This window comes from Acipenser ruthenus, chromosome 5, assembly GCF_902713425.1.
Source record: "Acipenser ruthenus chromosome 5, fAciRut3.2 maternal haplotype, whole genome shotgun sequence".
NCBI classification, from domain to species: Eukaryota; Metazoa; Chordata; class Actinopteri; order Acipenseriformes; family Acipenseridae; genus Acipenser; species Acipenser ruthenus.
Window position 1 is genome coordinate 22,633,397 of NC_081193.1, and position 18,111 is coordinate 22,651,507.

General features: G+C 37.0%; 1 protein-coding gene across 12 annotated transcripts in view; it reads left to right on the plus strand.

Annotated features, from left to right (window-relative positions):
* LOC117402834 (baculoviral IAP repeat-containing protein 6) overlaps positions 1 to 18,111 on the plus strand; it is a 183,476-nt gene that overhangs the window by 152,999 nt on the left and 12,366 nt on the right. For all 12 annotated transcript variants that reach the window (XM_059023827.1, XM_059023834.1, XM_059023833.1 and 9 more), the window contains 5 exons: positions 3,296 to 3,406; positions 5,191 to 5,408; positions 9,682 to 9,843; positions 10,382 to 10,459; positions 11,883 to 12,071. In XM_059023827.1, the coding sequence (XP_058879810.1) occupies positions 3,296 to 3,406; positions 5,191 to 5,408; positions 9,682 to 9,843; positions 10,382 to 10,459; positions 11,883 to 12,071 (758 nt within the window). The remainder of the gene's footprint in view (positions 1 to 3,295; positions 3,407 to 5,190; positions 5,409 to 9,681; positions 9,844 to 10,381; positions 10,460 to 11,882; positions 12,072 to 18,111) is intronic.

Sequence of the window (18,111 nt, forward strand, 5' to 3'; positions counted from 1 at the left end):
AAAAATAATTGGCCATTTCCAAATTGGGGAGAAAATAATACAAAATAATTGGCAACGACTAAATTTATAAAAAAAAAACAAAAAAAAAAACCGCGCAAGCATTTTGGAAAGTAACCGAAAACACTAATTTCATACAGTATATCAAAAATGAAATCCCTGAAAACAACCGATTTACATAAAACTCGAAAAAAATAAGCACCAAAAAATACAATTAATTAAAAACCAAAAAACAGAAGCCCTAATTATAATGTAACATGCTGACACTCCCTTTGGTTTGGGATTGGGAAAAGGCTTATCTGTATGTCTGTAATGTTCTCCCCCCTCCCCACCATTACAGACATTATTTATTAGCCCCTCTACATCCTAGTCAGTCATGACACAGAGACCAACTGAAGTAAAAGGCAAGTAAGTAAATGTCGAGGACTACATTGATCTAAAACCTCAAATCAATATGCTGTCATTTTAAATCAGAAAATCTATGTGATTAAGTTAGGTACATTCTTTGGCACTTTTTCCAAAATTCCCTGTAGAGTAAGTGCAGAATGTGTTTGATTAAATCCTTTAATTACTACTGCATCCTTTAAATGTACAAGACAGGCTGAATAATATCATATTGACATTTAGGATACATATTAAATAGATTTGAAAAAAATGAAAGATTCAGTGCATGACGTTAATCTGTGATGCATGTTATCTGTATATTAGTGGTGCAGTCGGCACCCTAATTTTGTATTCGATTTATCGTATAGGCATTTATCAATGATAATCGATGCATTTACGTTTTATTTTTCAAAATAATGAACAATGTTTTATTTTTCAAAATAATGAATAATGTTTTTTATTATTATTTTTTTTTTAACAGAAGACCAATAACTAAAAGTACTGTTGTGCACAATAGTTAAACAAAAAGACACCACTTGCATTCAAATTAGAACACTATTAAAAAAGAAATACAAAGGACTTGAGTTTTTAACATCTGGAAAGAATTTGCATCTGTCTGCATCAGATGTCCCTTTAACACTAGAACCGTGTGGTTATACTCATACCTAAAACCACCACAGGCAGTCTTTATGACGGTACATTTTAAACATCATCAATATTAAAATGAAAGACGAACTATCGCATACAACGCAAAAGTTTGATTCAAGCACCTCATGTCAAACATCTGCACTGCCGAAACACTGTATTTAAATGAACAATTAAACATAAAAGGGTTCATTTTCTAACTTACCATGATAAAGCATTACTTCAAAAAATTAAAAACTATAATAAAATAAACATTTCAAAAGAAACTAGTGTGTAAACAGTTATATGTACATACAAAACTGTAAAAACTAATGTATTTTGTCATTTAAAAAGAAAGTAACATGTTTTCTTTGCGTGTGTCACTCTAGCACTGAATCCAGGATGCAGAAGCGCTGTGGCTAACTTCAAGATCTCTCCTATGATATTTTCCCTGGTGCATTCCTTGTACAAAACAAAGGAATTGGTGGCTGCCAGTCTGTTGTTATCTCTACTGGACCTGGCAGCCACCAATTCCTTAGTTTTGTACAAGGAATGCACCAGGGAAATTATCAGGAGATGTTATCTTGAACAGTGCTTCGGCAGAAACATTTTGATCAGAAAACTGCAAAAGCAGCAGGCTGCTTCAGCTCAACCTGGATTCAGTGCTACAAAAATTAATTCGTTTTTACAGTTTTGTATGTACATATACCTGTTTACACACTAGTTTCTTTTTAAATGTTTATTTTACTATAGTTTTGAATTATTATTATTTTTTTTTTTTTAAGTGATGCTTTATCGTGGTAAGTTAAAAAATAAACCCCTTTATGTTTAATTGTTCATTTTAAATACTGTTTCGGCTGTGCAGATTCTTGAATAAAACTTGTAGTTTGTCTTTCATTTTAATACTGATGTTTAAAATGTAACCGTCATAATGACTGCGTGCAGCAGTTTAACGGCGGTGGTTCTAGTGTTAACGTTGTAATAATAATAAAAAATACTATTTTAACAGAAGTAATTTCTATCTGAACTATCATTGTTCATTATTGTTAACATTTTATGTCCTAAAGCAAAGCAAAACATTTGAATTAATCTCACAAATCCTGACTAATTTAACTATCGTACTAAATTCAGCTTCTTTTTAAATATTGCCATATAATTCAAACACAACATGCTTTAAAGCAAAAGCTAAATCGGTAGATTTAAAAAAAAAAAAAAAGTTTTGCTTACATTTTTAAATCAAGAAAACTTGAATACAGTATGCCCAATTCTGATCCAGCGCAAATGTAGAGGCCTAAAGTGTATCCTAGCAACGCACTAATCTACCATACTATTACTAAAAGGCGCGCACTCACACACTCAAGGTTTTAACGCAAACCGACAACAGGAGACTTCAAACTGGGTTCTAATTTGATGCATCGATTCACCAATATGTAATCGAAGCTCAGGTAATCTAAGGCCAGATGATCAATAATCAATACATTGATTTAGTTGTTGCACCCCTAATGTATATCGATATGTGTGTCATTATAGACCCACACAGTACAGTTAAGTGTACTGAGATTTTATAAATCTAATGGTGAGAGAATTCACTTTTTGATAAATTGATGTCTTGAAATTCAGGACCAAAATCAATTATGCTCCTGGAAAAAGAATGCTTTGGAATTGTAGGCCAGCCTACTTTAATAACATTTTTTTTTTTTCACCAAAACATCTGTGTCGTTTTAACCTTGATAGAGGACAACTTAAAAGCTCTGTATATAAATCAAGGAATAGACATAATAACTAGGTATAACTGATCTGTTTAATGTCACTATAAAAGTTGTCTGTAAAAATTGTTGTTTACCTTTTAGTTTATTATACAGCGATAACGTTGTGGAACACTGGTACATATGATATGTGCAATGCATTGACCCCCTGCCCTATATTACATCAGTGTGACCCGTAACACAGGTTGTGCCCAAGGGAGAGGCGTGCTGTGTCTTTCTCTATGTGCAGGGCACTAACGTTTTAATGACCTAAGTGATTTAACCATGGTGCAATATTAGCAGACCCCAGGCATTCAAAAAATACTATTGTGAATCAGTCAAATATAAAGCAGTGTGCATTGAATAGACTAGAGATTTTAAATGGAAGTTGTGGGCAGTGATCAGGTCACATGTTTTCTATGATTTAAGCTTACAAGAACTATTAATTGGTTAAGAGACATCTGATACTGTAGCATCGCACAAATCCACTACCTCTACTTTCTTCTCACTGATTTACTGATTTTGATCTTGTTTTTTTTTTACAGAAAAGAAGCTGGCAGAGTCTTCCAAGAAAGTTGCTACAAGACCTAAGCCGTTGTCTGTGTTGAGATCTCTGGAGGAAAAATATGTTGCTGCCATGAGAAAACTGCAGTTTGGTGAGTGGAAGGATTTTCATCTTTAAATGTATATAATTCTTACTGTCACACTGTTGTGATCAAGATAATACTGTGTAACTAAAGTGACTTAAAAGAAATAAGACAGAGGCCCCCTTTTTAAATACACCTATCAATTTCCTGACTGCTTTTAACTAGTATCGATATGGGCAACATTGGTGAGCTGTGAAAAAAATGAATGATTATGAATCTCAACCAAAAAAAAACAAAACACTTTTTTCACATGTGAGCTCATGATGTTGAACTAGCTTGGTTGCTTACTTTGTATTGTAGCCATTCACACTACTCAATACTTTGCCACATTGCAAACTTTTTAAAATGAACAAAACAGCAAAAATAATTGCACAGTTAGGAGCTGCACAATACCCCATGAAAGCGGAGGTTTATTGTTTTTGTTCAACATGCAACATACCGGTAGATTGCAGTCATAAAACCAGCTGTGATAAACATTTGGAGACAATGTGTCACAAATGTAAAACAGACTCTACTGCCTGATTTTGTCAACCTGTATTTTTCAATGCCTGTCAGGTCTTTGACCCAAATCAAGTGAAGTAGCTCAGCATAGCTGAAGAAGAAGTGTTTGAGGCCATTCCACTGTTTTGAAGACAACTGTGTAACACAGCATGAATACCGTGCTTACTACGAAATTGTCAGTGAAATGAAATGCAGCATCATTTACCAGTTCAGGAAAAACATGGAAACGAGATTCCCAACTCTTGCTGTAATTGCTGTCAGGTGCTGGACAGTACCAGTAAATAGCGTTGACGCAGAAAGATCATTTTCTGCATACAAAAATGTACTTGGGGATGACCGGTGCTCAATAATATCATCAAACCTCTCAATGTACAACATGCTGTATCAGAATAATATGTAAACAAACCAAAATGTAAAATCACTGCAAACTGCACCACAGTGGAAGCAACAGATGCACACAGAGACAGTATTTTTTAACTTAAAACATCATTTTTTAAAGGTATGTAAAACCTACAGTTTTTATTTGCTGTCCTGTAGAAATCCCACCAAATGTTATGTAAAGCTTACCGATTTACAGGATTAAAACTTGAACCATGATGTTGTGAAAACCATAATATATAAAAACATATTTAGATACATTTCCTTTTTTCCTACTTGTATAGACAGACTAATTTAATTTTTATGTAGGTATATTGTATTTAAATAAAACCTAATAAACCTAATTTTTCCTAATAAACTTCACACACTATTTCAACCTTCCTCCGTGATTTTAAGCAAATTTACCGTGACTGCTCTGTGATTTTTAGTACAAATTTCTGTGACAAAATCCTAGCCCTACTCATTACCCATATGTTGTACAGCTCCATGATGCTTAGTGCAACCATTGATTAGTTTGTTGACTTAGATGACAGCCGCTCAAGCGCCTATAGACAAACAAATAATAATTTTTAAAAAATTATCTAAATGTCAGATATTTTTGTTGAGGAACTCCACAATTATGCAGCAGCTAATAAATGCTAGCACTAAGAAAGGTAAGAGTTAGAATTGTTCCTGTTTGTTTGTGGTTTTGGAACTTTTACAATTAAATCAGGGTTTCACAGACCCTGAATAGCACTAATCTTCGACCTACTTAATGTTACTGTATTTAAGGGAGCCCACAATTAGCACGTCTCTGGTTTTGTGAATTCAGCTGTTGATGAATGACCATGATGAGTCTGAACCCTTGTCTCTGCCTTAATAGTTATGAGTTTTCCTGCCCTACAAGTGACCATTTCTTACTCTTTCTGTTGCAGACACGTTTGAAATGGTTTCTGAAGACGATGACGGCAAGCTGGTGTTCAAAGTGAATTACCATTACATGTCTCAGGTGAAGAATGCCAGCGATGCCAACAGTGCAGCCCGTGCCCGCCGGCTCGCCCAGGAAGCCGTGACACTGTCCACCTCCCTGCCACTCTCCTCTTCCTCCAGCGTCTTTGTGCGATGTGATGAAGAGCGACTGGATATCATGAAGGTAATGGGGTAGACCTTGTATTCTCTGTCTCCTGTAGTGCTTGGCTAGCTCGTATGTCAGTGGGGTTGACAAGTGCATAAAATACTGTAATAAATTCCTCACCTAATGAATCCTTTTATTGTGCAAGAAGTTTTATGCGCTTTTCCACTTAAAGGGTACATCAGCACTACATAAAAAATAAATCATAAACTATCCCACCTTGCTGTTCCGAATGTATTTGGTCATTGTATAATAATCCGTATGCGTCCAAATATTTGCATAATGCCGCACTGCCAATGTCCAAAGTCATTCTTCTGGAGCATCTCTTCTGAGCCAAAAAACTTGACTTCCGCGTGTACTGTCAGATGTACCGCCGCATGCCCAATGAAGCATTGTGTAAGCTATATTACCTCCGTGTGGAAACACACTAGTCTGTGTGACAAACATGGGCTGTCTAATTTTCCATAAGGAAGGAACTTGTACCTGCTTTTGTTTTGTGTAGTAGGTGTCTTTCACACTGTACATGTTTCCTTCACATATTGTATATTGATGTATTATTATGATTAATGTTGCACTCAATTAAAAAAAAAAAAAAAAAAAAAAAAGTCTGTGCTTTGTAAGTGGTTGCAGGGGAAAGAAAACCCAAGATGGAGTTGTTCTCATTTCTATCTAATGAAGGGACCTACGCACAATTATAGCAGCACTATGTTATTTCAATATACGTCCCCAAAGTCTCAGCTATATCTCCAGCTGATTCAGAATGTTTGCACATATCATATAAACTAGCAAATGAGATTTGGAAGCAATGTATTTCCTTTCGGAATTAGGTCTTTGAGGATGATCCAACCTAAAAAAATAAAATTGTATTTTTTCATCCTTCGTATTTGGTTTTGATTTGCATTTCATGACACAACACATGCACAATCATCTACACATCGTTGAGTGGGAAAGACAAATTTGGCCACAAATTTCATCTCCCTAGCAGTTTCATTCAATCTGATGTTGAAATACTGTCTGGCATTATTTCGGACGTTCTCTGTGTACAGTCACACTGTTGCTGAGGAAAGTTTGAATTTAAACTGTTAATGACACAACTTCGATATGGCAGTGGAATGGTATGTTTTTCTTTCCATTGTAACTGTGTCTGTTTGGGGATTTTTGTTATCAGACACCTTGGGGTATACAGAAATAACAAAAACACACACAGTACAATGACAAGCAAAAATCTACAAACGGAAAGAAAAACATACCGCTCCACTGCCACAAGTTCCAAATTATGCGTCATGTGCGCTTTTGTTGTTAAATATCGAAGTTGTGTCATTAACAGTTTCAATTCTTTTTTTTTTTTTATTATTATTTTTTTTTTTTTTTTTTTTTAATTGTCGTCGCCAATTTATTTATTTATTTATTTATTACCCCGGTTTTCTCCCCACTTTAGAATGCCCAATTATTATCTGTGTCCTCGGCTCACCGCTTTACTGGATGCGCCACTCGGGAGCCATTAACAGTTTCAATTCTAATTTTCCTCAGCAACACAGTGTGACTGTACACAGGGAACTTTCAAAGTAATGCAAGACAATATTTCAACATCAGATTAAGAAACTGATGGAGAGATGGAGTTTGTGGCCGAATTCGACTTACCCACTCAACGGTGTGTTGACAATTTGTGTTGTGTCAGGAAATGAAAATGAAAACCAAATACGAAGGATGAAAAAATGCAATATGTATTTTTTTAGGTTGGATCATCCTCAAAAACCTCATTCCAAAAGGAAATGCATAGTCTCTGAATCTCATTTGCTAGTTTATTTGATACAACATTAATCATAATAATACATCAAAATACAAGATGCGAAGGAAACATGTGCAATGTGAAAGATTACTACAAGTTCCTTCCTTATGGAAAATTAGACAGCCCATGTTTGTCACACAGACTAGTGTGTTTCCACACGGAGGTAATATAGCTTACACAATGCTTCATTGGGCATGCGGCAGTACATCTGACAGTACACGAGGAAGTCAAGTTTTTTGGCTCAGAAGAGATGCTCCAAAAGAATGGTTGTGGACATTGGCAGTGCAGCATTATTCAAATGTTTGGACGCATACGGATTATTATACAATGATCAAATACATTCGGAACAGCAAGGTTGGGATGGTTTTATGTTTTATTTTTCATGTAGTGCTGATGTAACCCTTAATGTGATAACTGAAATGTAGAGCTGTCTAAGCGTTAGATTTAAATCACTTCAGTTAAATCAGTTATTTTCTACAATATCACAAATGCTTTGCAAATTATAGTAACATTCTTTATTTATCCAGGTTTTAAAATAAATACATTATCTGTAAATTTGATAGTAATTCAAATGTTTTATAGTCCTGCTGGGCCTATGCATCTTGACGTCTCTTTTAATTAAACTTAAATCATAAATAATTTGTGCAGATGTGGCTCTTTGTAGAGAGAAAAGGGAAATAATATTTACTGCCATACTAGAAGTTCTTGTACTGAAAGAGTGATTTACTCACTCTTCACAATTGTGTACAAGAATGTTATCAGCATTGTGCCACAGCCGCATCCCAGTTGCCACTCCAGCTGTCGAGAGAAGCTTGCATCCTCAGTGACACAGTTGCCTTTAAGTAATGTAAATGTCAAGCGTTAATTGCTATTGGAATTTAGAAGCGATTACCTACCGCCACCATGGTTTAATGTCTGACACTGATAGGTATTTTCTTTTGTAACGTGTTTGTCCCCTTTTAATGTTAGCATCTTGAACTAAAATGTGACACTTGCATCTGTGTTTAATTTAATTATCCCACTAGTACTTTCAGTGTTCCTGTTTTGTCTGTTCTTACATCACAGAACTCTTCAGATACCACCATTAGATAAGTTGGTAATTCAACGAAGAACCACTGTCTGTTTCTTATTGCATTGCATTATGCTGTATCCCAATATACGGTTCCCCATTTTAATTATGAATGAAGTATTTTTAAACACATGGCACTAGAGCACAATTGTTAATACAGAAAGGAGACAAGTTTTTAATCCAATGGCACTGATCTCGGCAGGGGTGCCTGGTGCTTCTTAACTGTATTGGACAGCATCATCTTGTTGTGCGAGAATGGGATTGAGGAGCAAGAAGTTCTGCTTTTAATCCAATTTTTCTCGTCTTGGGTCAAATGACTACACCTCATAGAGTGACTCGGTTCCACCCAGCTATTCAGTTGAGTAACCACAATAACCCATTGTAAATCTTAGTTGCTGTAGCAAGGCTCATTAATTTAAATTACAACTAGAAGTTGCAAGCAACTTTTACGGTTTCCAAGGCGTTATTGTGAAATTTAAGCATTTTGATTGGTTGCCAGCCATTAGTTGCAGACATCACTTTCCATAGGCTGCTTTTTTTTTTTTTTTTTTTTAAAACATTTGACCTTAAGTAGAGGTCAGAGGTCACAATCAACGGATGGGTTCCTGTCTGTGTTCCATAGTAACCATGACCCTATCTACACTGTAATGAGTTAAGATAGTTTTACATTTGATCTTAAGGAGAGGTCAGAGGTCAATATCAAGGTATTTTTGAATAGAGAATACATTAATTCCCATAGGCCTCCAATACTCTGAAGTGTCAAAAGTTTTTGTTCAACTGTGTTCATTTTATGCGCAACCAGAGCAATGCTGAAATTTGATTGGCCCACAGCAGCCATGATTTTTACTGTAGCAACTGAAAAAGAAACCATACTTTAAAGAAAACCATACTTGGATCATGTATGCCAAGTTTTGCTTCGATCAGATTAGCGGTTTTGGAGAAGACATTTGTGTGTTAACTAGGTTATCCAACATGGCCGCCATACCACTGAACCAATCAGCATCATTTCAAGCACCGTGCATCTTGGACAATCCCTAACCATGTATACCAAGTTTCAGAACTCTGCGATAAGTGGTTTCTGACAAGATGTTTGTAAATTGTCCAAAATGTGTCTTAAAATCCAATATGGCTTCCAAACCATGTGACCAATCACGTTCATTCAGCTGTGCAACGGTTTTAATTTTATGCAACTTTAAGGTTTTTTTTGGTGGAAAGAAAAATAATAATAATAATCTCAACAACAACAATAGGCTTCCCAGCCGTGGGCTTGGAAGCATAATTAGTGTAAGAAAGCATTTTTACCAAGGTAATGAATATTTCTTCATAGCAATTGGAAAACCCATTCTCTTATAAACAATAGTCTTGTATTTTTATAATTTGGAATTGTGGCACTTAAAAACATTAATGATTAATTACTTTGTTTTGTGTTGTATTAGGTTCTTATCACTGGTCCTGCAGATACCCCTTATGCAAATGGATGTTTTGAATTTGACGTGTATTTCCCACAAGATTATCCTAATTCACCTCCCCTTGTCAACCTGGAGACAACAGGAGGACACAGCGTGCGATTTAACCCAAATCTGTACAATGACGGCAAAGTAAGTGGGATTTTCATTGCATTTCTCAACATGACCAGTGTTCAGATGTTTGTTATTTTGTTTTATCTGCACACACTCACTCTGGCCAATTAGGGGCAATTCACTGTGAAATTGAAAATATGACTTCAGATTTTATAATTAACATAACCCAACCCAATTAACAGGAATAGTAAAGAAAGATTAACCCAAATGTTTATTATGCAGCGTGTCTTAAAAATAAATAATTGTATATACAGTAAAAGTATTTATCAGTAGGCTCCTAATTCTACAAGATTTTTGGCCAATAGCCTGTTCATAATTTGTGAACATGCAGTAATTACTGGTAAGTAGGTAATAGATAATCAGATACAGAATGTGAATTTGGAGGGAAACTTCTCCAATGTCAAATAGTAGTACAAACAGTAGGGTTTTTTCTAAATCTTTTGTATTAAAGATTATTAATCTATATGTTTTTGTTTTTCAAACTGTTCCCTTTTGATTTCTAAAGCTCATCTGTGTTCCTTTCCTGTTAATTGATTTTTTTCTGTTATGTTTTTAGGTGTGTTTAAGTATACTTAACACTTGGCATGGAAGACCAGAGGAAAAGTGGAACCCTCATACCTCAAGCTTTTTACAAGTATGTTAGTTGTTAACTAGGTGTTTCCTGTATATTTCAATAGGATATCTGTGTTACATTTGTTTTACAATGTAGGTTTTGAGTTTTAGCTTGTATTGCTTGAGTGGTGTTTTTGTAGTTCAAAGCTGTCCAGAAGTTTAGTGATAAATAAGAGCCCCGAAAACAAGCCTGGTTGGTACAAGCAGACAGGCACCATAAAATCACTAAAAACCTTTGCAACTATGGCAACCCTGGTGGTTGGCTAAGACGGATATTGCCCAGTGATTCCTTTTATACTGCAAGTTGATGTGCTTCTCTATGCACATCCAGTACCAAATAGCGCATTTGCTGTAAATGTACTGATATCACAGAATGTTGCACATTTTCATTACCTCTACACTTTAATGATATTTTGCTATGTAATAGGTGTTCAGGAGCAAAAGGAAATGCCTTTTGTTTGTTATGAATTGCTTTTAAAATATGTATCTAGTGATGATGGCCCATGACATCTTAATTGTGAATTATATGCCAGATATGATATCTCCTGATGGGCACTTTGTGTGATGAGTAATGAGATTACATTATCATTAATGATATGGACTATTTTGTTTAAAGCCAAATCAGTAATTTCGCAAATCATTCTTACCTGTTATAAGTCCTGATTATTCAACCATTTGATGCTGCTTGTGTGCCTGAGTCACAATTATTACTACATTCTTCTGTGGAGTCAGAAGTAGTTGTTGGGTTTCTAACAAAAAGCTGCAGTTTGTGGGAAGGTTTTTTTCATAAATTGTAAAACTGCAGGACTTTGGATCAGCACTGGTATGCACACAGAATGCAACGACTGCTGTCTTGTTCCCTTAACTCAATTTGCATAATAAAGATAAAAGCAGTCTTTCTGCTAGGGGCAGGATGTTAATTGAAAACATGATGCATGTATTTTTCCATGTTTCCCCTGCCTTGTGTGTATAGTAATTTAATCAGTATTAAGAATTCATCCCGAAGACAATAGAAATTAAGCCTTACATCTTCAAAATCTGTTCATAAACTGTGCATTTGCTCAAAGCACATTTCACAATTTGATTATATCGCTTTACTCAAAGACCAAAGTGTGTATATATATATATATATATATATATATATATATATGTGTGTGTGTGTGTGTATACATATATATATATATTTTTTTTTTTGTTTGTTTGTTTGTTTGTTTTATCCCTGACATTACCAAACCCTTTTCCTATTTTATTGACAGAATGTCTTTCCTTTTAAAACATTTCAGCAAATGAGAAGATTGGACACTTCAGAAAAATATGTATTTGCAAGTTTTAAAGAGATGCATGCAAGTTTAAAATGCTTGATTAGCCCTTGAACATAATAGGAAGTTAAGGTACTAACCCTGAAGTCAATTATTAATTATAACCCCCCCCCCCCCTTTCCTCAGGTCTTGGTGTCAGTGCAGTCTCTCATTCTGGTAGCAGAGCCCTACTTCAATGAGCCGGGATATGAGAGATCAAGAGGCACCCCCAGTGGAACGCAGAGCTCCAGAGAGTACGATGGAAACATACGGCAAGCCACAGTGAAGTGGGCCATGCTGGAGCAAATCCGCAATCCTTCTCCCTGCTTCAAAGAGGTACAGGCTGCTTGTTGGAAGTGTTGCTTTTTGCCAAATTAATTTGTGTTTAACCACATCATTGCCACTAGCTAGCCTAGGTGGTTAACAGGGTGAGGGTTCTCTGATGTGTTATAATGGAAGGGACAGTAGTTTAGGTGAAGTACTACAATTCCAGGATTCTGTTGAAACAGCTAGGATAGTGACAGTAGGGATTTGCAAGTGAGGGATGCGTTCTTAATCCCCCACTGTGGAAACAGTGGCAGCTCATGGGATAAATGTATCTCAAGAATCGCTTATCCAATTGTGATAAATCTTGATTAGGACATCATGTTTTGACAGTGTCAGAATTTTGTGATATATTTTATCGAAAGCCCAGGTGTAAGTAATGGTTTTCATGATTCCGGGTGGCTCTTATTTTGTCGGAAACAGTAATATCCAACAATTTGTGCTGCATTTCATAATTATAAATCCTGATCATTTATTAACAGTTCTAGGTGGACCATATCCTTTACATCTAGGTTTGTTTCTTCTTCTCCGTAAGGTTTCCTCTTGTCCTTGACACTGGATAATATAGACAGATTGTGATCAGTTAGTTTCAGCCTCTACAACTGTGATGCTTCTAATGGCTTTTACAAGGAAGGCGGCACACAGGCTGATACCCTGTAGTCATGGGGAACATGTGGGAACCAGATAAATCCCAGTGCAGTTAGTCTCTGAGTGGTATAATCACTCAAAGGACAGCAGATAACAAGTTCCACCCTCTGCAGTCTACATTGCAGGCTTTTGTTGGAAATGTAATAGAAAAATGAATGTCTAAAAACCTGAGTTCTAGTTGAATTGCATTGTCTAAAGTAGTTTGTTATAATCTTGCAAATGTTTAATCCCCAGAATCCCGACTAAGTAAGTGAGACTGGACATTACTTCTAGTTTAGAACTGTTTCTACCCAGAATTAGGGTTACAGGACATGACTGCGCGTCTATTACCGTGAACCCCACCACCGCGTGACCCAGTACAGCGCAACCCCACCACTGCGTGACCTAGTACAGCGCAACCCCACAAGACCTGTTACAGCCCATCACCGCGCACAACTTTGTAGCTATACTTGCTGCCTGCCCGAGATGCAATAATAATAATCCTGACTTCTTTTCAAATAAACATGGTTCCTCTTTTTTGTGCTACTTTACAATATGCTATGGTAAATTAAGATTAAGCATTGAACAAACGAATAACGAAAACAATGTTAACCCTTTGCGGTCCGACATCGGACCCTGACCGACATCATCAAAAAGAAGTAAAGCACAGGTCTCTAGTCGTTTTTTCTCCGGAAAAAGCAGAGTACTATTCAATGGACGAGTGAGACAGATAGGAGCCGAGAGAAGCGGATCTGAGGGGGCGGATCTGAGCAATACACATAGCCCCAGCACCACAGAGATAACACAAAAACAAACAAACAAACAAGATAGCTGCTTCCGCATCAAGGGCTCAAAGAATATCAGACATTTGCAGAGCTTTTTGAGATAGTAATAAAATAATGACTTGGATCGCATTATTGAGGAGTTTGGTGATAAAACGAGTGATCAGGAGATGATTTAACAGTATGCACGACTATGAAGAGGTATGTGAAAAATACAGCGAACAAGGGGTGGGGCGGGGCTGGAGATGCAGTACTGAGTGTCCTGTTGATATGCAGTGCCTTTTAAACCTGTTTTACTGTGGGGGAAAAAAAAAACAGAGCGTCTAAAATAAACTGCGCGTGTGAAAATAAATTGGACCGGATGCGCCTGAGACGCGCTGAATAAATTGACCGCAAAGGGTTAAAAAACAATATCTCAGAAGATTTCTATTTAACTGCTAACTTTAGCCGTCTGATATGCAGGACTTCTTTTCTCCAACAAAAAGAGGAACCATGTTTATTTGAAAAAAGCCAGGATTACTATATATTGTTGTTGTTGTTGTTGTTGTTGATGTGTTTTTTTTTTTTATTTTTATTTTCCAACCAAGCAGATATTAGTGTGACACTGGAACTATTTTTGTTAGAGAGGGAAGCAGAATGTCATTTCACATTACTGTGCCAAATAATAAGTGCTTTGAACATGAATTGCTTCTGAAGTGTCCTTTATCAAAACTGCATGGAAAATACGTATTTACTGAAGAGCAACTTGTTAAGGTAATGTGTAAAAATAAATAATAAATAATAACAATAACTTGAAACAAACCATGCAGCTACTTCACAATACCTTAAGACCCTGGCCCTCAGGCAGGCAGCAAGTATAGCTACAAAGTTGTGCACGGTGATGCGCTGTAACAGGGCTTGCTGTGGTGGTCTGTCGCTGTAAAGGTGTCCTGCGGTAAGGGATCCTGCAGTGGTGGGGTTGCACTGTACTGGGTCACGCGGTGATGGGGTTGCACTGTACTGGGTCACGCGGTGATGGGGTTGCGCTGTACTGGGTCACGCGGTGGTGGGGTTGCGCTGTACTGGGTCACGCGGTGGTGGGGTTGCGCTGTACTGGGTCACGCGGTGATGGGGTTGCGCTGTACTGGGTCACGCGGTGGTGGGGTTGCGCTGTACTGGGTCACGCGGTGGTGGGGTTGCGCTGTACTGGGTCACGCGGTGGTGGGGTTGCGCTGTACTGGGTCACGCGGTGGTGGGGTTGCGCTGTACTGGGTCACGCGGTGGTGGGGTTGCGCTGTACTGGGTCACGCGGTGGTGGGGTTGCGCTGTACTGGGTCACGCGGTGGTGGGGTTGCGCTGTACTGGGTCACGCGGTGATGGGGTTGCGCTGTACTGGGTCACGCGGTGGTGGGGTTGCGCTGTACTGGGTCACGCGGTGGTGGGGTTGCGCTGTACTGGGTCGCGCGGTGGTGGGGTTGCACTGTATTGGGTCGCACAGTGGTGGGTTCACAGTAATAGACACGCTGTAGGGTCCGGATACGCAGAATTAGAACTGGGTGGGACTGAGAAGCAAGTAGGTCAAGTAGAAGTAGTGCTCAAGGTCACACAGTAAATCAGTGCAATTGAAATCCAGGATCTCCTGACTCCTTGCTCAAACCATTAGACCATACTGCATCCCTGTGGAAATGAGAGTAATACAACTGCAACTAAAGAAAGATATGAAAGAGATAATTATATAGGTTAATGGATTTAAAAACCAAAACACCCACATCCACCTTCTTACTATTATTTTTTTTTTTTAATCGTTATTTCCGTTTGTTTATTTTTGTTTTGTTATTTGCACAACACCTGTGATGATTCATACTTTTCTTTTGGGATTTACATAACCCAAGGACAATCATTTACAAACTGGTTAATAATTCTTACTGTAGCTTTTGAAATTCTCAAAAGGGATTTTTTATCTCAATCGCATTAGAAATAGACTAGAAGAAGGAGGGGGTGCCTGAGTGGTTCACCTGGTAAAAGCACGTGTTGTGCAGGGTGTCATACAGTCAAGGGAGTGCAGGTTGGCATCCTGGCTGTGCGAAGTCTCCGGTCTTCGCTGAGGATTCCAGAGGGAGCTTCACATTGACTCTGGGAGGCAAAACCGGCAGGGACTGTTTCTCCTCATCGTGCTACAGCAGACACTACCAGCCAGGTCACTCACTGAACCTTCAGTTCTCCTGAGATCTGTGGGAGATTGCTGTGGTGAGGGGGAAAACTAATTGGAAATGTTAAATTCGGGAGAAAATCAGGGGTAAAATAATTGGTGGCAATTTTTTCTCTGAGAAATTGAGGTGCTGACTGATACTATCTATCCCAAGTTAATATATTTGCTGAATTTAATTTCACCTAATTGCAGCCCGAAACAAAGAGCAATACAATTCTGACAATTTTTTGAGGGCAATGAATCTATCAGTTTTTGGCAACGCAATGCAGGCTACTGTACACACACTCATAATTTTTTAAAAAATTAAGGGTTTGTTGTTTTTTTTCAGAAATATAGGAACATGTCAGTCCTTGAGCCTGTCCTGATCATGTATTAAGTCATGTATTAATCACCAATGTAATACATAAATCCAAAAGAGACTTATTAGTACTGGGAAAAACAATTCAGGATGATAAAAAGCTTTCTGTATGCCAAGACATTTGCTTTTGCCAAAGATGTATTTTCCAGCAATACTTCATCTTTAAAAAATGAATACATTTAAAGCCACAGGGTTTCAAAGCTAATTTGTATTACTTTCTTCCATTTCAGATTTTATATATAAAACCCCACCCTGGTCGCTCTGCCTGCAAGCACAGACAAACAAGGCCTAAAATTAATTAGTTTGCTGCAGTCCAGATGTAATTGAATGGGATTTAACGCTAAATGTTAAATTAGGTTTATAAATTTAAACAAAATGATCCTGGTTCTCAGCGGTAGAATGTTGAACTGGCTGAAAGCTCCCTTACGTAACCTATTGATGTCGTTTTCAATTACTGTAAATTCAGAAATATTTGCGGACAAAATATTTGGCAAATCACACCCAGAAGACCAATTTCGCTCCAGAAATGTTGGCGACCTGTTGCCCTGAAAGTTCCATACTATTTCATAATACTGTATGTACAACATGAAGACCTGATGATGGTTAATATTACTCTATATATATATATATATATATAATAAAAATAAATAAAATAAAAACATTTTAGTGCATTTATACAGTGTATTTACATGTAGGCTAATGTAACACAATAGGTTATCACAGGGTTTGAAAGAAACAAAGAGACACACAATACTGCATACAAAATATAATTTACTGACAGGAAAATTATATGAAAATGAATCAACCAAAACTGTTTCTAATGCAAGAACTACACAAACAACTTCAGAGACATTTAAAGTGCTGTATGCAGTGTATAGGCCTACTAGTGCAATATTAACTCCAAAACAACTGAATGCTAGTAATATAATAGTAAATCAACAGAAATACTACTAGAAAGTATTTACCAAAGTTAAAACGGATAAGTACAGTTTTTATAATTTCTTGCTGTACTTTCATTTAGTTTAATTTTTAGTTCTTGGAAGAACTTTCTAGCTGCATTTGAGTTCCCATTTACAGCTGCATAGCGCCCTATTTTAGCGTGACTCTCACCAGTGAGACTGTTGTACGGACCTCGTTTAGCCCCAGATTTGCTTCGCTGTGTTTCAATGACGGCTTGATTTACAGATTCTGTCAAGTCTTTGTCAGGACCATCATTTGGATCGGGAAGGCCAGGATGAGTGGCAGGGGTCCTTTTGACCCAGGACAAAGTAGATTTTTGTGACATTACTCTCCAGTCAGGCCTGTTTTCCAGTCACGCTCCATTTGAAGTCACTAGATACACACGCAGTAAGAGGAGGCTACTTACGCCCTCTAGTGGTTGGGTGATATCACACAATGACGATTTATGAAAAAAAACAACACACAGTACTTTCAAACAGTAAAATTGACAATCAAAACACAATCCTCCAATAAAATGAACAAGGCGATTACCGATTTATGAAAACCAAAAGAAAAATACAAAAATATTAAGGAAACTTACACAACACAAATCAGCAAAAAGTCCACTGTCCCTTTATATATATATATATATATGTATATATATATATATATATATATATATATATATATATATATATATATATATATATATATACAGACGTGCTCAAATTTGTTGGTACCCTTACAGCTCATTGAAATAATGCTTCATTCCTCCTGGAAAGTGATGAAATTAAAAGCTAATTTATCATGTATACTTGCATGCCTTTGGTATGTCATAGAATAAAGCAAAGAAGCTGTGAAAAGAGATGAATTATTGTTTATTCTACAAAGATATTCTAAAATGGCCTGGACACATTTGTTGGTACCCCTTAGAAAAGATAATAAATAATTTGATTATAGTGATATTTCAAACTAATTAGTTTCTTTAATTAGTATCACACATGTCTCCAATCTTGTAAATCAGTCATTCAGCCTATTTAAATGGAGAATAGTAGTCACTGTGCTGTTTGGTATCATTGTGTGCACCACACTGAACATGGACCAGAGAAAGCAAAGGAGAGAGTTGTCTGAGGAGATCAGAAAGAAAATAATAGACAA